Source organism: Electrona antarctica, assembly GCF_951216825.1.
Source record: "Electrona antarctica genome assembly, chromosome: 3".
Lineage (NCBI taxonomy): Eukaryota > Metazoa > Chordata > Actinopteri > Myctophiformes > Myctophidae > Electrona > Electrona antarctica.
In genome coordinates this window covers 39,168,363-39,192,110 of record NC_136808.1, presented here as the reverse complement: position 1 = coordinate 39,192,110, position 23,748 = coordinate 39,168,363, and the positions used below count along the sequence as shown (strand labels likewise).

The following is a 23,748-nucleotide window of genomic DNA, read 5'->3' as shown; positions in this document are numbered from 1 at the left end:
AGAAGGGCACTTTTTCTAGTTCTAGTTTTTTTTTGTTTCCTTCATTTTGTTATTCTTTCAAAATATTTTCAAAAGAACATTAAAAAAGCTATTTTCATTAATTCCAATGACTTGATGAATGAAGAAAAATTCCACTCACACACACACACACACACACACACACACACACACACACAGGCACGCGCGTGCAAGCAAACAACAAGACAACGTTGCTGATGTCTGTTGCACAGGTTAAAGAAAGATGCCGTTACATTAACTAATAAAACATGCAAATACATAGACAGAACAAAAACACAAGATATTAGCACTCACATAACATTGCATTGGCCTCTTTTCAAACTTCTCTGTAAGATTTGCGTGCTCCTTTGGCACTGTGACGCACGCCAAAAGGATTAAATCTAGCTTTTAATATTTCCCATTAATGGCATTTCTATTTTGCAGGAAAGGTCTCCAAACCTCTGCAGCACTTGCCAAAATGTGTTGCCTTTTGAGATTAAACATTATCTTTTTCTGAAGTTAAGTATGAGGAGAGCTCTCTGAGCCATAGGGACACACTAGTGGCCTCTTCATTTTCCCAACATATTGCTATGCATTTGGCTGCACTCAGGGCTAATATCATAAAGTACCATGCTTCCCCTTTCAGTGACAGGATTTGATAATAATGTTGGATTAGCTGGTATCTTCTCTCCCATAATTCCGTCCATGATAGGTGCCTAACTTTTATCAGAGCCAAAGTTTAGGTAAATGTACCCAATCGACAAACTGTCGCATTAAATGATTACATTTAAGGGTGATTAAAAAACAAAACACTACTGTTAGAAATAATCCAGCTCATTGTTGAGCCATTGCATAGCAAAAATGAATACTGCCTTCTTGTTATCTGAATGGTGAAACTGCTCAATCGTCCCAAAGGCTGACTTGGAAAATACTTATCAGGAGCCCACAACTGAGCAGCACATTTTAGCTTGAGATCCTACAATGATTGGAGAGGAACACAGCACGGCTCGGTCCTGTTGTTTGTGTGGTTGTAACTGATTCATTCAGTTCAAACTGCCATATCTTTCTATCTCTCACTCTCTCTCCCCCCTTTCTCCCTTCAACGTCTCCGATAAAGATCCTCAATTTCCTCCGTTTCCTTATCAGTGGAAAGCAGGACTTGACGTTATTGGCAGCAGCTTGCTGAGATCTCCACAACGTAGAGATAACAAACTCAGTGTTGTGAGGAGAGGCTTTCTGATTGTAACAACAAATGAGCTGACACCATTTGTAATTTAGACTACTGTGCATAATATGTGCAGTAACACAGCAGGTGGCAAGGTTCCTGCAGTTGACATAAAAAAGCAAATCACCGACAACTAGATGGAAAAAATCTTATCATTTTAGTTAAATGACCTCTTCACCCTCGTACAAAAAAATGTGCGCTCGCAATATTGTTTTATTTTATTTTGTTAATGCAACAACAATGGCTTCCATTATAGCATGCTAACTTCCAAGAAGAGAGAGCTTGCATTTTCTAAATATTAGCTTGTATTTCCAATCAATTATGTCACGGGTAGTCTACTCTACAGCACTCCTCTGAGACCAAGTAGACGACAATGGTATAAGAGCATTAGTGAGGACCAATGATATGAAGAGTTTCACAACGCATCAAGTTCCTAGTGTATATAATTGTTTTCAAATTATATTACACACTAAAGGATTGAAATTAGTATCAAATTATATTTATCTCAATAGAATGCTGATAGAGTGATGTCATTGATCTTCTGGTTCCATTAACCCATTTTGGGTGGGTTGGTGTTTTAACTAAGCATTATGTTATACTTAAGCTATTGAAAAATAGCAGATCTACAAGCTCATAGCGCGCCACCAAGTGGCGCGCTATGAACTTGTAGGTCTGCTATTTTTGAAAAATCGTAAAAATGCGGCACAAATCTTTGAATATATATTCTTTCAGAGCGAACGTTTTTTTTTCTTCGATGTCAGGCCTAAATGGGTTAACCACAAAACGTTGAAGTCCCCTAATCTACATGATTAAAATCAAGTCAGTTCCTACATTGATTTGTCTTGGTTTCAATAATGAATGAGTTTTTTTCCCCCAATCAGTGATATCAGCATAACTATATATTTTTTCTCTCAAGCTGTCTACTCAACTGATTGCATCATGCTTGTGTTGGGCTTTTTCCCCCCTAGCCCTTCCTATTTGCTCCTTATCTGCTCTGTGAGTCGCTGACAGCTTCGTAACTACACCAGGCCATCTGGTCAGAAAACCAATAGTCCACATTTACACAGCTAAAACACTGGAGCACTCCACTGGGTGTGTGCACATTGTATTAATAATTTGCATTGGTGACATTCAGACTAGGGTATTCTCTGAGTCAAACTGACGCTTCAATGCTAGTGTCAGTCACACCTGCAAATGAATACCGGGAAGTGCCCAGGTATTTTTCTCTTCATATTCAATTTGTCCCACTGTTGGTAAATGGTAAATGGTGCTTTTATATAGCGCCTTTTATCCAAGGCGCTTTACAGAGATTGTGCATTACATTCACCCATTCACACACACATTCATACACCGATGGCAACGGAAACCATGCAAGGCACCAACTAGCACATCGGGAGCAATTAGGGGTTCAGTGTCTTGCTCAAGGACACTTCGACAGTAACTCTGGGGGAGCCCGGGTTTGAACTGGCAACCTTGCGGTTACCATCCAGGCACTCTACCCCTGAACCACCGCCGCCACTCTACCCCTGTTGAGCACCGAGCCCTTTCTGCCCACAACTGGCTTACGTGTGTTGGACTAGCATGTGTCTCGTGTAGTTATCAAATCAAATCAAATCAAATCACCTTTATTTATAAAGCACATTTAAAAACAATTTCCATTGTACCAAAGTGCTGTACAGACATTTTATCAACACCACAGATAGACAGACAGCAGAAGAAAAATTACAGACAATGAAAGCATGATTATAAGCAAACTATCAAAAAATAATCAAACAATATACTATTAAAAAACAAACATAAACAAGGTCACGGGGAATCAAATGCTTGGGAGTAAAACAGGGTTTTAAGTCGGGATTTAAAAACGTCAATGGAGGGGGAGGTTCTGATGGAGTAGGGGATGGTGTTCCACAGCCTAGGGGCTGCAACTGAGAAGGCACGGTCACCTCTGAGCCTCAGCTTGGTTGTTGGGACATCTAAAAGTTCAAGGTCTGTGGATCTGAGGTGCCTAGTGGTGGGGGGGTATTTTACCAGGTCTGTGATGTAGGCAGGGGCTAGGCCATTCAGAGCTTTATAAACAAATAAAAGGGATTTGGTGTGGTCTCTCTTCTTGGTGCCAGTTAAGAGCCTAGCTGCTGAATTCTGGACTAGTTGGAGGCGGTTTAGGGCTGACTGACTGATACCGGTGAACAGGGAATTGCAGTAATCTAAACGGGATGTTATGAGGGCATGAATGACGGTTTCTAAGTTGGGGGTGGAGAGAAATGGTTTTATTTTGGCTATGGAGCGGAGGTGGAAGAAGCTTGATTTAACAACTGCGTTTACTTGTTTGTCTAGTTTAAATTCTGAGTCGAAAAGCACACCCAGGTTTTTTGCGTGGGGTTTGACCAGGTGGGAGAGGTTGCCTAGGTCCGTCTGGATCTGTGCGGTGGAGTTAGGTGGACCAAATATTATGATTTCCGATTTGGTATCGTTTAACTGCAGAAAGTTTTGTGACATCCAGTGTTTGATATCTGTGAGGCAGTTCCTTAGGTTGTCCAGTTGTGAGTGGTTGTTTGATTTCAGGGGAAGGTAGAGTTGTGTATCATCTGCGTAGCAGTGGAATGAGATGTTATGTTTGTGGATGATTTGGCCTAGGGGGAGCATGTATATGGAAAATAAAATGGGGCCCAAGATCGATCCCTGTGGGACCCCGCATGACAGATGGGCGGGTGGGGAGGTGAAGCTGCCGATGTTAACTGTGAAGGTTCTGTTGTTGAGGTAAGATGAAAACCAGGCCAGGGCGGTGCTATTGATGCCAGTATTGTGCTGAAGACGGTGGAGTAAGATGCTGTGGTCTACGGTGTCAAATGCCGCACTGAGGTCCAGGAGGAGCAGGATAGCACAGTCTCCAGAGTCGGCGGTGAGGAGAAGATCATTTTGCACCTTCAGTAGTGCCGACTCCGTGCTGTGATTGGCTTTAAAGCCTGACTGAAATGTTTCTGTGATGTTGTTATGGTTTAGGTAAGGAGTGAGTTGACTGAGAATAATTTTTTCCAGGACTTTTGAGAGAAATGGCAGTTTTGAGATGGGCCTGTAGTTACTGGGGAGGGCGGGGTCTGAGTTGGGCTTTTTCAGAAGGGGCTGGACCACTGCTTGTTTAAAGCAGGTTGGAACTGTACCGGTGGCCAGGGAGCTGTTCATGATGGCGAGGATGCTGGGGGATGCAGTATTAACAACCTCCTTCAGGAGGGTAGGGGGGATGATGTCAAGTGGGCAGGTGGCAGTTTTCATGGAGGAGATGAGTTTGATGAGGGTTGGAAGAGAGACTGGGAGAAAGCTGTCTAGTGTGGATGAGCAGACAGGTGTGTTGTTTGCGTTAGGTGTGGGTGGGGTCATGCTGTTTCGAATGTTATTGACCTTATTGATGAAAAATTGTTGGAATTCTGTGCATTTTGCTTCGGACATGTCCATGTTGGTACTGGGGGCCGGGTGAATGACAGAGTTTATGGTTTTAAACAGGATCCTTGGGTTGTGGGAGTTGTCGGAGATTAGATTGGAGAAGTAGTTTGTTCTTGCTGCGCTGATGGACTCTTGGTATTTGAGATGACTGTTTTTGAGTATTTCAAAGGAAATATGGAGCTTGTCTTTTTTCCATCTCCTTTCGGCTCTTCTACATTCCCTCCTCAGGGCTCTGGTGTTGTCGTTCAGCCAGGGGGAGCCTTTCGGTTTGGATTTTTTTATTTTAAGTGGGGCGACGGAATTCAGGATGGTGGCACAGGTGGAATTAAATAGGGAGGTTAGTTCTTCTGTAGTGATATGGGGGGGGGAGGTCTCGATAATGCAGTTAGGTCTATTTGAAGCAGCTATGAGGGCTTCTGAGAATTTATTGGCGGTTGATGAGTTAATGAGGCGTGAGGACCGAGTGGGAAGTTGAGGTTTTGAGGGGGGTGGGGGTAGAGTTGTATTAAATAGAATAGTGCAGTGGTCTGACAGGCAGGGAGCTATGAGCTCAACAGTGTTCACGTTAAGTCCATAGGATAAGATAAGATCTAGGGTATGGCCCAGCCTATGTGTGGGTCCGGTGTTCAAAAGTGTGAGGTTAAAAGATTCAATTAAATGCATAAAATCGTTAACAAGGGGTTTGGTAGGGCAGCATACGTGAACATTCACGTCGCCCAGAAATGTGTCTCGTGTAGTTATGGGGTGATGAACATTTTAAGGCCCGAGTATTGTGGCCAAAATAATTGCGATTGACGATATTATGGTCATAATCAAAATATGCCTAAAACTACATTTTAGTTAACCGCTTGCATGTTCTGGGTGACATTTTTGCCAAAAATAGCAGATATACAAGCTCACAATCTGCTATTTTGGTCGAATAGATTTGGTATAGAGTAAAAAAAAGAGCTTGTTGTAGGTATGATATCAGCACAACACTGATTTATCCATAATATAGATTCTGAAACGCATCTATGTAAAGCGGCGAAGCGCTGCGCTTTTAATTAAAGCCCTATAATAAATGCACCATTGACCATTTCATTATAATTCCATGAACGCAAGCACAGACGGCAAATAAGTGAAATTAACTCCCATTGCTCTGGCTGGGACCATGCTACTATTTGGAGAGAGGAGATGTTAAGGTGTGAAGTGGCGTTAACTGCTGCCAGCTGTACATTGTTTCATTAAGTACCAACAACAAAGCTGCATGCTAGACTATTACAGTGGTAGTTTGCAATAGAAACCACCCAGGCATTCAAAGTCACGCCGCTTTGTTTGCTGTAGCGGTCACATCAAGTCTTGCGGGCAGTGGTGGAAAAACTACTAAAAAGTTTTACTTAAGTAAAAGTATCAATACTGCAATATAGAAGTAATATTAGTAAAATGCACTGCACTAGATGGTGCAGTGCAAGTGAAATGTTTGTGGCTGCAAGAGTCAATACTTTTCAAGCTGTTCTCCGGAACTTAATGCATAGATTCATGTGTCGCTTGGATGAGTCTGTGAATAGCATAATCGTCAGTATAAATAACCCTGTCAAATGTTGCACTAGATACTCCTCTAGCCTTAGAAAACATTGGCTTAAAAGCCTTTATTTATAACTGTCACAGATGCCTGTCTAACATGTACATTTGGACTGTTTTTTATTTATTTTTATTGGATGTATATTGTATTTTATGTTTTGCATGTTTCTCTATGGACCTGAGTCTGCAATAAAGGCATTCATTCATTCATTCATTCATAAAAGTCTGGAATTCAAAATCTACTTGGGTAAAAGTACAAATGTATTGGCATCAAAATGTAATTGAAGTACCAAAAGTAAAGTACTCATGGTGCAGAATGTCCCGTTTCAAGTTTTCAAAATTATTTTGAAAATAGCTATATCTACAAGCTCACATGTGTCGCATCGCAGTGCATTGTGAGCTTGTAGATCGGCTATTTTCAATTAGCCAAAATGTATAGGGTCAAAGTGGTTAATGTATGTTTTGTAATAATAATCGAAATCTACAAAGTAACTAGTTTTCAAATGTATGTAGTGGAGTAAAAGTGCAATATCTTGATCCAAAATGTACTAGTGAAGTAGAAGTGAAAGTATTGGAAATTGGAAATACTCAAGTAAAGTACTAATATCTCAAAATTGTACTTAAGTACAGTACTTACTCTTTCCACCACTGCTCGCGGCTATATGCATGCCAGTGCATCTGTGGGCGTGTACGCGTTGGTCAAAAAAGGTGTTCATACGCTGTAGCAACGCATTGCACATCATTATCCCAAATTCCCAATGCATGACGAGGACAATTTCACGATCCATTAAAATCTCTGCGATATGCTTATTGTGAGCGTTTTTTTAATGTGTGTGTGTGTGTGTGTGTGCGTGTCCTAATGCACGGTGGGTGTGTTATTCAAAAGTTAATACTTGGCTGGCTGGCCGCTTTCCATTAGCATTGATTAAGGCTCTCTGCTAATGCTGTTACCAGCCATGTTCTGATGTGTCAGCAAGTCTCTGGACTTGGTCCCAAGTTTACTCTCTAGAGGGTATGAGCATGCATAAAGTGAGTGGAAAATCGAGTGGCAAAGTGGGTTTCAACGTTGTTTAATGCAATCAGATAGCGATTTTCCCTCCACTCAGTAGGCTTTCCCGCATAACTTCCGGGTATGATGGTGATGTCACACGCATACCCGCTATTCCGTTGCTCCCGTGTCGGGTCGGATATTTTTATTTATTAATTTTTGTATTATTTAAAATGGTGAAAGTAGCCAATTTCTGAGCTAGTGAGCTTGTAGTTCTGGTAGTATCACTACTTTTGTGCTCTCTTGTATGAGCTTGTATGATGAAGTAGGACTTAAATGAAAAATAAAAATAAATAATAATAGTAATAAAAGTTGAAATATGGAGATGCAAGGTTACTGTCAACAATAATTGAATTGTATTCACGACATGTATTTTTCCCTCCCAGATCTCCAGGGTGGATGGTTGTATGAGGTGTTTGGGTCTGGGATGGCGGAGTGCAGAATGACAGTCAAATTGTTGTCCCTGTAGCCGGCCGGGTGTAAAATTCAATAGCAGCCTTTTATAGAGATCCATTATCTACAGCTCACTGCAGTCCAGACAGCTCTGCTTGGCCTTTATTTGATAATAACACATCGTTTTTTTTGAGAAGCCACCTCGACTCTGTAGCTCAATTCTAAAACATCTCTGTCTGTACTCTGTTTCCACTGACTCACTTTGATCAGGTAAACAGTGCTACTGATTGCTTCTTATTCTTATTCTTCTTATTCAAGCATGGTCATTAGGGATGGGGACAATATGTCACGATTATTGTGTTCTAAATAATTGCGATTAACAATATTATCGCGTTACACAAAATATGCTTAAATCTCTTAAAATGTCACTTTTGTAAACCACCAACAACCAACCTCCAAATTCTGGGGCCCGTAGCGGATCGAAGAGATTCACAGTCTGCATATCAATACATTTTAGGCCAATCACTCGGAGCCCTGCTAATTATTTTTACTTAGGCTTTTTATTCACTCTGGAGTCTGGATTGAGAAAATGGGGAGCTTGGGTGGTGCAGTGGTAAAGTAGCTGTCCACCACCGCGGAGGTTGTGAGTTCAAATCCACAATTGTGCATCCAGGCTTGTCAAGTGTCTATTATGATGAACATGATTGACCAGCAGGGAGTGTTAGGCAGGAGGAGTAGGACGGAGGCTCCACCTTCCCCCGGTGAGGGCTGAACCAGTAGGATACAACAGCAATGATAACACATGGAAATGTGTGTGTGTGTGGAGGAACTAAAGAGTAAATGAAGATGTTTAAGTTGGTGGCATTTATACATTGTTGTTGTGCTGCTATGTAACAGGCAGCTAACAGTGTCATCATTCCTTCTCATTTCAGTTCTGTGGGTTTGGCCAAAGCTGCCCTAGAGGCCATCAACGGTTTCAACCTGTTTGGCAATCAGGTAAGTGTGTGTGTGTGTGTGTGTGTGTGTGTGTGTGTGTGTGTGTGTGTGTGTGTGTGTGTGTGTGTGTGTGTGTGTGTGTGTGTGTGTGTGTGTGTGTGTGTGTGTGTGTGTGCGTGTGCGCGAGTGAGTGAGTGAGTGAGTGAGTGTGTGAGTGCGCGCGTGCGTATAAAAATGGTGGCAGATGGATAGACAGAGAACCTAATTTCTAATTCAAATGTGCCGGGCCCATTACAGCTCCATACAGTAAATCACTGTGATCATGATGATGTGTCAACCATGATTACGGTTCCTGCCGTTGAAGGGAAAGCGGGAGAAATTTAAGAAATTCATCGGAAGCCGTGGAGATGGCAACAGTTTATATGAGTGGATAGCATCGGCGTCATTAGCGCTATCATCCCCTCGCCAGATGATTATCAGATTGTGCTTTAGAATCACTCTCAGCACTCTTTTTTTCCCCTTGTCTTTAGTGCAGCGGTTCTCAAAGCGAGGTCCGGGACCCCATGGGGTCCTCGAGAGGGTTCCAGCAAGATTTTTTAATATTGCATGCAAATTTGTGTATACCACTTTATCCGCAAGTCATACTTAGTCAGTTGCTGATCTGAAAGCTGTTGTGGGCTAGTAGATATATTTTTTTGTTTTGGGGGAAATTGGGAAATTCTAAATATTTGTAACAAGACAAATCTTGTATTTATGCAGGGGTCCCTGGCACAAAATAGTATCAAATAGGGGTCTGCAGCCAAATACATTCCAAGTTGGGGGTCCTTGTCAAGAAAAAAGCAGCAGAGGTGTAGATTGTTGCTTAGAGTCTCTCTCAGACACACAGTTTGTGTGCTTTAGTGATGTTGATGGATGAAGCCTGCTGATGTTTGCTCCCATCTTTCCCCTTAATCCATTGAGACCTGGAACGCATCCATGTCACGTTAGCGTTTAACCACATTAACCATTAACCCATTTTGGGGCGGGAACCCCTTTTGGTGTTTTAAACATTGTTATAATTTAGCTATTGAAAAATAGCAGATCTACAAGCTCATAGCGCGCCACCGAGTGGCGCGCTATGAACTTGTAGGTCTGCTATTTTTGAAAAATCGTTAAAATGTGCCTCAAATCTTTCCGAAAATTGTCATGATTTAGAAAGAAAAAAATAAATAAATTTCGACGTCAGGCCTGAATGGGTTAATCCACTGTGGTGTAGAACATCCATTAGTATAGAGGCAGAGGGAAGAATGGAACAGTCATTTTTTATCCACTATATAAAGCTGTATAAGATAAACCCTTATTGTTCCCCGGAGGGAGATTCAGGGGACATAGACTAAAAACACTGCAGAGCTAACTGGTAAGAGGAAGAGTCAAGCCAGATGAATAGGAACAAAATGATCAAATCGAATACCGTGAACATACTGTAGTGAGTGTAGTCTATAAAATATATATGTACATAATAGCCTATATCTATCACTATATACTGTATCTATGACCGGTGAATATAGAAATCAATATGTGTTAATATACATTCACTGCCATTGATGTAAATTTACATCAAGTCTAATCCAACGCTTAATCACAGATGACGTAAATTGACGTCATGTGGTCGTTTCAGTGGTTTGATAGACTGCGCGCTCGTATGTAACATATTCAATTTGCCTCGCGGTTGCTACTGTAGACGATTGATAAAGCTGGAGATGAACCGGAAGTGAAAAAGTCCGCCTCCATCCACCGATCCAAGTAAACAGTTTTTTGAGGGGCGCTAGCCCCTCCTATTCCCAACTTTGTGTGCGTACATCATAGTGATGATTTGATTGGCTGAGCACGGAATGTGATGTATGATGATGTATGATGATAAGAGCGCCCTCCTCACTTCACACCAGTGTGATTTTTGTCAGGTGAAACCTGACAACAGCTCATGAAATGTAAGCGACCTAGTCATCAATGGGAGTCGACCCCATGCCGCCTAAGCCAATGGGAGTCTGCTGAAACGTCGCCTAAGCCAATGGGAGTCTGCACCACTCGTGTAGCCAATCACGTAGTAGCGACCTAGTCATGACTGGCTGCCTCCTAAGCCCTGCCCCGCACCACAGAGTTATGCATGCAACACCGCCACAGCTCCAAGCTACTGACAAGTAATAGCCGCTAATTTTATGAGCTAACTCGACAGCAGGAAAGACACAACAAAACACTGTGATTGAACCACGAACAGAATTATAATATGGGGAGGAGAAAAAAATGCAGATGCACAATGGAGACAGCGTTCGTTTCAGATGACAAATATGACTACGTCATCATTTCTTGTTTTCAAATCATTTACTGTATCTCAGATTCTTTTCTCAGATTCCGTTTTAATCATATCCAGCTGCTTTATTCATGGCCCAATAAATGAAACTTCTGGGAACTCAGATTACACGGCCCATAACTAAAGTGTTGCTGATCGCGGTTTGTTTCGTGTGAATTAAAATAAGATTGCACGGACCAAAGCTTAGTCCAAAGCTCTTGTTAATATTTTTAATTGGTTCAATATTAGTATATGTCTGATAAGCTATTGGAATCCTGAGCTTGTGCAACAAAATGTTGAGAGCAGTGACGTTGGCAGGGCAGCAGATGAGCTCTTTGGCCAGAACGGCAGTAGACCAGAGCAGTGACGTTGGCAGGGCAGCAGATGAGCTCTTTGGCCAGAACGGCAGTAGACCAGAGCAGTGACGTTGGCAGGGCAGCAGATGAGCTCTTTGGCCAGAACGGCAGTAGACCAGAGCAGTGACGTTGGCAGGGCAGCAGATGAGCTCTTTGGCCAGAACGGCAGTAGACCAGAGCAGTGACGTTGGCAGGGCAGCAGATGAGCTCTTTGGCCAGAACGGCAGTAGACCTCGCGCTTGAGTGCACATCCTGGGCCCGCTGACAGACTCACAGACTGGAGCACAGTTCACTCAAGGCCATGTTTCCTCCACATTGTAAACAAGAGGTCAAGATCATGAGAGACATAGCAGTGCCTTAGGATCAGTAATGGATAATAACAAGTATAATGGCGATTTCACTAGTCACAGTAATATCCAGCAGAACTTTTAGTATTGACTCGTATCATTGAATAATATTCTCCACTTCTTATTTGTTATCAAACTCACAACCTCCAAGGAATGGCGGAGATCGTCCTTGTGTATTTATGGGAGTTTATTGAAAAGTCCAATCCCTTATTTCCATCCACAAACAGAATTCCTCCTGAGCTTCTCTCAAAAAGGATCCACTTGAAAATAATAACTGGCTTAACAACACCAAAGAAAACAATAAAAACACGATTCCTTTCCTAATCCACAGTAAACGAAGTTTACGAAGTTTACGGTCAAAAACTTGTGTCGTTCCACTGTTGCATCAGCTCAACTCTGAACTCACTTTCGCTTTTCTCTGACGTCACTGCCAATTTCACATGCGCAGTAGCTGTTATATCGCTCAATATAATACAGTATACTTAGAAATGTATCAAAACATTGCAATAAACAATACCTGATATTAGTAAACAAACCACAACAACAATATGCAAATACTGGTAATAATAATAATGTTATGCTATATCACCTTGTTAAAACACAATAACAATAAACATAAATGCAATAATATTGTAAATCACTCAGAATGTGCTTTAGGTCAGTTTTGGCTCCTACAACAAGTATTATTATTATTTTTATGTATGACTTTCACCAAACTACATTTCAAAGACAAATATTGTACTTTTGAGTCCATTGATCTATTCCCCTCTAGGGAGGGGAATAGTACATGATGAATGAACCATTTAAACCTTATTTAAAATATAGTGAAAATAGCAGATCTGCAAGCTCAAGTCTTCTGAATTATTTGAACTAGAAGGTCTCACTCAAGCACAGAGCCACGCCATCCAGGTGGCCAGTGTTCTGTACCATACTTTACTGTACCGTACCATACTGTACTGTATTGTTCCATACTGTACTGTATTGTTCCATACTGTACTGTACTGTATTGTTCCATACTGTACTGTACTGTACCATAGCAGACTGTACTGTACTGTACCGTGCTGCACTGTATTGTAGCAGACTGTACTGTACTGTACTGTACTGTACTGTACTGTACTGTACTGTACTGTACTGTACTGTACTGTACTGTAGCATAATGTACTGTACTGTACCGTAATGTGATGTAGCAGACTGTACTGTACTGTACTGTACTGTACCGTGCTGCACTGTATTGTAGCAGACTGTACTGTACTGTACTGTACTGTACTGTACTGTACTGTAGCATAATGTACTGTACTGTACCGTAATGTGATGTAGCAGACTGTACTGTACTGTACTGTACCATAATGTACCGTAATGTACTGTACCGTACCATACCATACTGTACCATACTTTTCCGTACTGTACCATACTTTTCCATGCTGTACCATACTGTGCTGTACTGTACGGTAGCAGACTGTACTGTACTATACTCTACTGTGCTGTACTGTACAATACTATACTGTTCTGTACTGTACCATACTGTACTCTACTGTACAATACTATACTGTACTGTGCCATACTGTACTGTACAATACTATACCGTACTGTACTGTACTGTACTGTACTGCTGTGTGTGTGTGTGTGTGTGTGTGTGTGTGTGTGTGTGTGTGTGTGTGTGTGTGTGTGTGTGTGTGTGTGTGTGTGTGTGTGTGCGCGTGCGTGCGTGCGTGCACAGTGAAATGGGGTGTGGCCTAAAATGTGATGTAATTTGCATCACTGTGAAATGTTGCGCAATAACATGGTTGCATGCCAGTGGTGTTGTGCATGGTGAGATATAGGCAAACGGTGTGGTTTGGTAGGAGAAGGCGGACAAAGGCAGCCGGATAAACGGGGTGCGTGGGTTTTAATTAGGGTGGCAAGATGGGGGGAATGGGGGATTTCAAAACAGCAATGCATTGATATTATAAAAGAAAATATAATTTGTATTTTTTTAACATGTACTGCAGTCTTTGTTAAAAGCAAGTACACCTGTGTCGCCTCACAGCTAGAAGGTCCTGGGTTTGATTCCCGCTGAGGACGCTAGGTACCCTCACAAAAAACATGCAGTAATCCTGGTCTCTAAACTACCTCCCCCTGGCCAGCCGGGGCACCTGATGGAGGGGAAAGGAACTGGTCGGAATAATGTGTTCCTTCCACGCGCTATGTCTGGCCGGGGAAACTCCCCCTGTCAGGGGAAAAGAAGCAGCTTCGACTCCTCATGCATAGAAGGAAGCATGAGGTCATTCCGCTGCCCCCCCAGGTTGGCAGAGGAAGTGTAGCGCCCAGGATTACATTAGATAATTGACATTGGGTGAAAAAATGGGTTGCAAAATCGTGAGATTAAAAATAAAAAATAAAACGAGTACAGTACACCTGGAGTAATATTTGACTAAAGTACTGGGGATATATCAACTGGAGCCCCCAGAAGCAAAGATTTGAGTTACAAACGTTCACTTTAAAAAATATTCAGAATTTGTATATGGAAAGCCTCATGCTGATGTTTACGTTGCAGAGAATTAAAAGCCATAACATTGATCAAATTAGACACCTATGGCTTTGTTTATTTCTTATGTGGGTGGAAGTTTATCCATTGTGTAGTTACTGTAGTACCATATAGTAATATGTTTGTGTGTGTTAATACTCAATTAAAGTTAATTAAATGTTCAGTCCTTGGACACACCTAGGGGGTGTTGGCCCTGGCTGTATTCTCATTTGTATTCACTCATGTGCATGTTCCAGTGTCCCCTTCAGTAGGCCTGTTGTAAGCTGTTGTAAGCTAGGCGTGTTGTAAGCTGGTAGATCTGCTATTTTTTTTTTAAATGTTTGAAAATCTTTAGACATTTTCCAACATGGAAACGATTGACAGTTATGCAAAAATAATTGTGATTATCTCAAATAATTGGGATTCGGCGATTATGTAATAATTGTGCAGGCCTACCCTTCAGCTGCAGTGCTTGTGACTGTTTGGCCAGCACACATAGACCCCAACTCCTACTTATGTTGGTTGGTAACAGCCATGACCCCACCTCTGTCCATCCAGTGTTCTCCTCAGTCACACAACCTGACACAACTCAATTAGTCCCAGTGTGTTGACCTGCATGTAGCACTCCCTCAGGTCCTCTTCCACCTGTGCTAGACTGTCCTGACGGTGGCGCCAGCGGGCTGACTGCTGCCACGTGCCAACAGCCTTTTATGTTGGTCAAATCCCTATGTAGGGCTTGGTCTGATCCGCCTGAACGTTTTTCAGGCCAAGGACCGCTTAGCTGAGAGAGAGAGTTGAAGCAAGGACCCTTATATAAAATTGAGTTGCAGATTCAGGGGTTGACCCTAAGGTCTCAGAGGCACAAACATGATCACACAAACATGTGGCGGCCCCGCCCCCTCTAGTACTCCCTTGAGGACCGTCTAGGGGTCCCGGACCCCCTGTTGAAGACCCCTGGCGTAGAGAGAAGCTGATAGATGATATGCAATAAACATTCCTGCTATCACTCCATTATCTCCCTGGGCAAATAAAGCTGGGCCGTGTGATGAAATGGCATTTTACCTTCATTATGGCTGTTAATGCTTTCTACTTAGTCTGCCTCTGTCCCTTTGATTTGTTCACTTGCATAAAGATGGAGATGAGGCTGGTTCAAGCAGACTAATGTGCCCAGCAAGCTCTGAGTCTGTTATGATGAGAGGAAGTTGAGCGTGTGCATTCACGCTACTCTTTGATTGCTTGTGAAATGCGGGGTTTAACGTGGGCGGGAAATGGGTTTTCACAGCCATCTCAGTTGGTTGGAGGAATGGGTTCGATGCAGTATTGATTTAGCAAAATTGTATTTAGTTGTAGTCATAGACGTTTTAATGAAATTCCTCTTCGTCACCTGAAATGTTTTAGTTTTAGTCTAGTTTAGTTGACTAAATACCATACGATTTTAGTTGACTAAATCTAAAATGTAATTTGTCGGGCTGTGGTGCCGTTGAAATGATAGTCAGCTGTGTGCCGAAAATAGCCAATCTACAAGCTCACGTGTCGCAGCGCGACACGTGAGCTTGTAGATCTGCAGTGATACCTGCACACAACCAAACATTGTTGTCTAGTGCACGTGCACATGCACGTTCAGGCTCTGCTGCCGTGATCCTGAGCGCTCCCCCTGTTCTTATGACAGCGACAGGTGTGGTTTTGAGGACAACTGCTTTGAATTGCTATTATTGTTCACACACAACAGAAACCAAGGATTATATATTTCAAGGGCGAGAGATCACAATAAAAATCCTAATCATTCTTCATCCACACTGGGAGAAAAACAGCATCCTAAAGTTTGATGGTGCATTGTTTACACGTGAGCGCAGTTAGAACTTTTCCATTGCATTTTATGAGAGGTGGGGTTCATGTGGTGCCGGCCTGCTCGCGCATGCTTACTGCTTATCAGTGTGACGTCGTCTGTTAAGGCGTCTATAGGCCAATATTTACATGTGCAGTTTGTGCACACACCCTGTGACCCAAACTTACTTAAATACATTATGAATGAACCACGTATGCCCTATTTCAGAAATTTGGGAAAGAGCTAATTCGTGAGATCACGATGCATCACATTGTGTACCTGCCTGGCCTAAAAACATGACTTTTAAAAAAAAAGATCCCCATCGCATCCTAGTGCTTTTATACTGTAGTCTTCTTTGGTAATGCCAACATTCACACCAAACACGTGTGTGTGTGTGTGTGTGTGTGTGTGTGTGTGTGTGTGTGTGTGTGTGTGTGTGTGTGTGTGTGTGTGTGTGTGTGTGTGTGTGTGTGTGTGTGTGTGTGTGTGTGTGTGTGTGTGTGTGTGTGTGTGTGTGTGTGTGCCGTGTGCTGTGTGCTAGCCTCTGTAACACTTTCATCTACTGGTTTTAATAGTGATCTGTATCAATCAGGATTTCCCAGCGGACTCTCCGCCTTCCTGTAGCAAATCAAACCCTCCAAATCCCCTGAGCCCAAGGACAATCCACCTCCCACCTGAACACAAACACCCCTACCTCCCACCTGAACACAAACACCCCCACCTCCCACCTCCTACCTCCCAGTGTCCCACCTGCTAGCGACACTGACACTGCCAAAGAGTACACCGACACAATGTCACTGATCACATGATCCCAAGTTCTAGACCTCCAGTTATAGGCTAAATAAAAGGGGAGGGGGACTTTTTTATTATTACAACACAACAACTCAAAGGTATATTAATATTATAGTTCAATATTGAAAATGAGTGGTATTACCCTTTTTAAGTAAAAAAAAAAAAAGGGGGGGGGGGAGTACTTGGAGCAATGCACACGCTCCATTAGACTTTACAACCGCCTGCGACACTGTTGTCCATTAAATTATCCTCGGCCTGTGTGACAGGTGAGTGAGCATGTAAGTGTGGGTTTCATCACGTTCCCCATGGTGTCTTATCTTTCGCAGAGTGTACCGAGATATTGGCTTTTTCTCTGCGCGTGTTAAATTGAACGCACCAAGAGGAAGATCGTTCAGGTTTTAAAGCCTGGGCTGTTAAATTGACAGGCCTGTGTACTCGGTGGTTGGACAATCAAATCCTAACTGACTCCACTTTCCTATCCTAGCAGCACTTGTCACCTCCTTCACGTCCAACAGCCCATGATGAAATAGGGCAGGAGGCAGTACTAAGAAGGCTCCAGCCTCAATTATTTTACAAAGACAATGTTCGGTCAGACCCATAGCTCTTTAAAGGTGAAAACAAGTCTCTTACAACTCCCAGGCAACGTGATTCTGCGAGTGAGCCAACAGCACTTTACCAGTGGTGCCAGATTTTGTGAGAGAAAGCAGACAGGTCTATGATAACAAGCCCAAAATAAGCGACTTGGTCATTAAAGAAAAATCTTTACAAAAAAGGGCAATACTTTGAATACTTCTGAAACATATTAAAAACACGGTGCCAATAATCAACATAAAGAATATACTATGGCCAAAGTTTAGGCGTTATGTGGGGGGAAATGGATGAAACTTGTTTTAGTCTCCAAAAGATCCCAGTGGCGGAAAGTATTGAAAAATGCTGAAACATGTCGAAAGCAATTTCTGCCTTTTATTTTATTTTTATTCAAAAAGTTGCTGTACTGCCCACAATCAACCAAAAACTGTGCTGGATACAGAGCTTTGCCATTTTTGTATTGTATGTTATGCATTTAATGTATTCTTTTTATTGCGACCAGGGGTTTGTTTGGTCAACAGAAAGGCCATGATTGACTAACAGTGCTGTTTTCATCCAGCATGGGTATGAAAACCTCCTACACTCCACTTCAGGGATACAAGCCTTTCTGTTCCTGAACCTAAAAATACCAGAATAACAGCGCGTTGAATTGTGTAAGAGTTACATCATGGGTCATTATTGATGGAGTTCTGAAGAGTGAAGGGGAAAGCAGAGGCGTTTTGTGCATTTTATCCTTTTAGCCATGTTCCTGGTCGTTGATGGATGTAACACTGTTACTATGTAAGTGCATGGGGTGCTTCTATTCAACCATGCATTCCAGCAAATGAACACATATTTGCTGACTTAAATGGTAAATGGTGCATTTATATAGCGCCTTTATCCAAGGCACTTTACAGAGATTGTGCATTACATTCACCCATTCACACACACATTCATACACCGATGGCAGCTGAAACCATGCAAGGCACAAACTAGCACATCGGGAGCAATTTGGGGTTCAGTGTCTTGCTCAAGGACACTTTGACAGTAACGACTTACATATTGTTTGCATTCACTTCTCCTATAGAAGAAATATACATATTAACATAAGAAGTCCCAGCCACGAGACGGTACAGTACTGTTGGCAGAGCACGCCTTCCGCACAGATTCTTCCACAGCGAAGTGTCGTTCAGCCTTTGCCTAGAATGGAGTAAAGTAAGTAGCCTTGCTGAGCCATGAGGCCCATAGGGCAGGAGCCTATCTCCTGTTTCTGTAGCGTGAGGCAGCTTGATGTACAAGTACACCCCCTGGACATGACGCTAGTATGTCGCAGGGACTTACCCCAAATCCAACCCTTGATGCTGAGTGTCAAGCACGGAGGCACTGGGTCCCATTTTTAGTCTTTGGTATGACCCGGACCGGGGATTGAACCCCGACCTCCCAGTCTCAGGGCGGACACTCTAACCACAAGGCTACTGAGCTGGCTAGAATGGAGTAGCTGTACTTATTTAATAACTTTGGTACGAGGTGGCACTCAAATGATGTGTGGATGGATTGGATGTTTAGTATACGTGCTGTTGGCATATGGTATCAGTCTCTTTGTCTCTTATTCTAAATGTTATGCAAGCGAGCAGTTATTCAGTACGGTCTGGAGTAGTTGGGTCTCCCACACAGCACCAGAAGAAATAATAAATAAAATAGCGAGCCATCTACAATAAATAAATAAACAATAAAATATATATTACATAGATATAGCTATAGATATGTGTGTGTGTGCAACATACAATATGCAACACTGTACACCCTCAACAGTGCTAGCATAGTGCAAGACAAAGTAAGGGCACAGAGAACACGCAAGAAAGCATACCATACTGAACTGCTTGTTTCTGAGCGAGATGAGCAACCAACGTGTGCCTCCTCGTTATGCATCTTTCATCAAGGCGACGTGTACTAAACATGTACGGTGTTTTTCTGTGCTCTGCAGGGCTGCTCCTGGTCGGTGATTTTCGTGGACCTGGACGCCCACAACAGGAACAGGCAGACCCTGTGTTCCCTGCTGCCCCGAGAGTCTCGCTCCCATGTGAGTACCATGTGCACAGAAGACATCCTCAGTGTTCTCAACCAGTGGTCCTTGAGGGGGTTCCAGGTGGTCCCCAGCTAAATGATGGAGAGTTGGTAACCAAATGAACCCTTATTGATCTTTTACTCTTGCATAAGGGTCCATTTGGTTTCATTTTACGCTCTCAAGAGTAAACTTATTGTTAAACATATGCATTTCTTAATTTACATGACGTCTACACAATTAGAGAATGTAGATTAATTGTGTTTTTGACGTTTGCCTGTTATCTCTCCTATGGTACCATATCAATACTGTGGACAAAATCCGATACGATAACAAAATATTCAAAGTTGTGGGTCTGAAGCTAATCTCATCGTAGCTAAAATGCGAAGGTAGAAAAGAAAGCAAACACATTTTAAATCATCTGAAAACAGTGACGTATTCTATTCATAGTTCACACACATGTATATCTGCCATTGCTGCCTTAAATCAGATGTGTGTAAACGGGACCTCATTAAAATGGTCTGAGAAAGGAGTCCATTTACTCTTATTATTTTAAGCAGAGGGCTGCATTATTTAGAAGCCATAACAAGCCGCAAAATACAACATTGTCAGCCAGATGGAGATCTGACCTCTGAATAGGTTAATTGCTCCCGTCACTGCAAGTTGCATGAATCAACCACTTGTAATGAACGTGGAAGTGAAATTAGAACATATTTTTTAGATTCTTGATATATATTCCCCATCTGACCATTTAACACGGCAGCCGAATGGCTTGCTGTGTTAAATGGTCAGATGGGTGGGCTGCATGCATTCTCACAGCATGTTTAATTTGTGAAGCAATCAAATTGTTCCAGCTTGACTCTGAGGAAGATGCATAATCAAGTTCAACGTCAGTCATTATCTATTTGTCATCATCATTTTTCGACCGCGGTCGAGATCGTGGATTTCACAATAACACGCCAGACTTCCCGGTCCTTCATCGCCATCCCCAGTTCCTGCTTACTGATGCCTGTGTCCCTAGCGATGACATCAGGGAACAACAGTTTTCTACCTCTGGTCTGCTTTGAGGCAGGACTCCAGAGAAGAAGGGAAGATATAACCTCATTGTCAGCTCTGTAGCTGTAGTGTGTTCTTCTGGATCGGACTAGTGAAGAAACACAGGGAAGGTTGCCGTATATTAGATTAGTCGATGGGTGGCTCTTCCAAGACAGATTTTGCGCTCTCATTAGAAGGCGGGTGTAAGTGGCATCCAACCGTTTCTATAGTTTCTTTGAAAGTGTCCATGTCTCGGAGCCATAGAGTAGAATCGTCTCAACGGTCGTTCTAAATAATTTTACTTTTAACATCTTACTAAGCTGGGATGTCTGTCTGTCTGTCTGTCTGTCTGTCTGTCTGTCTGTCTGTCTGTCTGTCTGTCTGTCTGTCTGTCTGTCTGTCTGTCTGTCATGTCTGTCTATCATGTCTGTCTATGTTGATTTATCTATTTGTACTAGAACCTTAATAAAGATATAGTAGCATGACATGTTTTTTTATGTACATTGATTTGTTAATATGAATGCTTTGTTATCAATATTGTTTTGCAATTACAATTTTGATTTATGTATATAGCAGACACTCTTTTCCAGAGTGCCTAGCAAGGTGATAAGCAAGGTAAACACATATCAAATGCAGAGAGACAGTGTAGTGCCTCAATAATTTACAATCACAGGTAAACTATGAAACCAGTCTAAACATTAAACAATATACTATCAACATAATAATCTGTAGATTGAAACAATAGGATACCAGGTAAACAATTAACCTAGAATTTGTCTAAATAGCATTCTATATAAATTACATTTGAACCACGTGGTCAAGAAAAAAAACATGAAGAACAAGACAAGTGCTCCTTGAGCACAGGTCTCCACCAGGTTCGAAATTCGCCAATCAGGGTGGAATATGAAAAATCGGACAGATCCGTCAATCACATGACTATAGAGCTAAATTATGTACATATTTGCGGGATGTTTTGACAAAATCTGTTGGAGTAATTTCAGAAAATGTGTTTAGCAAAGATTTGCCTCCTGGTGCCGCTATAATAGGCCGATCTGAAAAGATTGAGGGCAGATGTTCTGCTCTGGCATCCAGGGACTGTGCTTGCACAGTGTTGCTGCGATCGGCTCTACTGTGCCGGAGAGCAGTTCACAGCCGGGGACACGCAAGGACGCACAAACAGGGTGCAAACATAGTCTTGGAGATGGCTTCGGCCTTGCGGAGACAAATATGACCAAGGTATATCTGCATGGTCGTCATTTCGCCAAATCTTTTGCCAATTAGCCATTCGCTACATCCCACCCCAAAAAGCGATTGTCCAATGCCAATCCAAATATTTTAGCAACTGTTGCTATGCAGGTCAAGCTTTCGCCACCTCATATAGCTGTCAATGTTGTTTTGCATGGCTGTGTTGTTGAATCATATACAGTAAATGGCTTAACGTCAGGAAAGTTACACGCCTGACCCACCAGGTGATGGCAATAATACTAATGACCGTAGTTTTACCGTGCAACATGAAAACTCCTGTCCGGTAGTCGTTAAAAGTTGATTTCTCCCTCTGTCATTTCCTCGTGTTTCTAGTTTATTTAAATTAGCAAATTTGTCCAGTGCATAGCCTACTGCAGGCCTGGTAGACTAGATTTAGAAGACATTTTGCTACTGAAATGATCGATTATTAATATCGGGCTCTCCTGAGAAATTCTGTCATGGGGGAGAAGGACAGCTTGCCCTGTATCCTCGCTGCTAACGTGCCTATTGGACAAGGGCGGGTTGGGGAGGGACTTAGCGAAGGGCTAATTATTTGGGGGCCACTTGCAATACCATCACAACCCTCCAGTGGGCCCTGGCCCTGGTTGGGAATGGCTGCTGTAGAGTTGTTGAAGAAGGAAGGATGGAGAGACGGTGTACAGTTATATACTGAGTTACTGACACTACATTTCCATTTGGTTCCACTTCATTATTCAGTTGAAAGTGTTCCTATTGCAGCTGTTTCTTTTGGAGATGGGGCGTCACTGAAGAGGGTGTCCTCAGTGATTAGTTCATCCGCTGTGCAACACTGAAACTCCCAGATATAATTTCCTATTTCAGTAGACTGTGGTGTTTTTTGAATAGCTTGACACTCCGCCTGAATTTCCATTTCGCTTCACTTAATTATTCCTGGGAGGCTTCAATAGTAACATTAATTTGATCCACTATAGAGTCCCACACAGCCCCAAAACTCCAGCCCTGGGCCGGCCCGGTCCTGTGGTGTCCAAGCCCAGCCCGAGACCTAACTGACACCAAATCAATGTGATCTTTCTCTGACGTGTGCTTTATCTGATCTGAGTTTTGATCAGATTTGTTTGAAGATGACTACCGACAAAAATGGTTACGTATTAATAAGTCTCTGTACCGTACGTCTGTACGTCTGTAATAAGAAATCATTTGCATATACAGCACCCCCACCACAGCAGGACACCAGAAACTAGGCCTACATGAATTTTAAAACTGTTTTTAATATTTCATATCATATTGATACAGTATGTCCCTCAAATGTATTTCTAATGGTTTGAGCCTAAATCACTGATATAACCAGTCCATCTCATTTCTGTAGCTACAGTACCACCATGTCCTGCTGTGGGTTAATAATAATAATAATACATTTTATTTATAACGAACTTTACATTTTAAACAAATCTCAAAGTGCTACAAGCAGAAATATTTAAAAAGAAAAATAAGAATAAAAACAATTAAAACATTCTGTGGACACCTAAGCAGCTAAAAGGTAAAGCACACAGGGAAGCTTAAACTCCGATAGTCAGACGTTGCTATTTCGAAACAAATAGTGATAATAGACAATCGACACGTGTGAGTTTGTAGATCGGCTATTGGAACTATAAATGATTGATTTAATAGTAAAAACATTTAGGCATAACTTAAGGGGTCATAGTGTTAAAGAATGTACCTTGCATTGGCGTAACAATGTTTTATCCTCCACTGTGTTTCTCTCTCGGTCAGAACACGGACGCAGCCTTGCTGCCGACCATCAGCTACCCGGCCTTCGCTGTGGACGACGACGCCCTGTACAGCCAGACGCTCGACAAGATCGTCCGCAAGCTGCGCGGCAAGTATGGCTTCAAGCGCTTCCTGCGAGACGGCTATCGCACCGCCAACGAAGACAAGAACCGCCGCTACTATAAACCTGCTGAAATGAAGGTGGGTCTGGCTGGACGGGGTGACTTCCAATCCATTTCATTTGATCATTCCCTTCTAGGGTTGGGGACGATTATGAACATTTCATGTCACGATTATTGCAGCCAACACATTGGCACATTGTGAGCTTTTTAACATTGTGAGCTTTT

General features: G+C 42.4%; 1 protein-coding gene across 6 annotated transcripts in view; it reads left to right on the top strand.

The window, feature by feature from the left end:
• phkb (phosphorylase kinase, beta) overlaps positions 1 to 23,748 on the top strand; it is a 153,396-nt gene that overhangs the window by 46,987 nt on the left and 82,661 nt on the right. For all 6 annotated transcript variants that reach the window (XM_079497969.1, XM_079497968.1, XM_079497973.1 and 3 more), the window contains 3 exons: positions 8,594 to 8,657; positions 19,298 to 19,393; positions 23,405 to 23,602. In XM_079497969.1, coding sequence (XP_079354095.1) covers positions 8,594 to 8,657; positions 19,298 to 19,393; positions 23,405 to 23,602 — 358 coding nt within the window. The remainder of the gene's footprint in view (positions 1 to 8,593; positions 8,658 to 19,297; positions 19,394 to 23,404; positions 23,603 to 23,748) is intronic.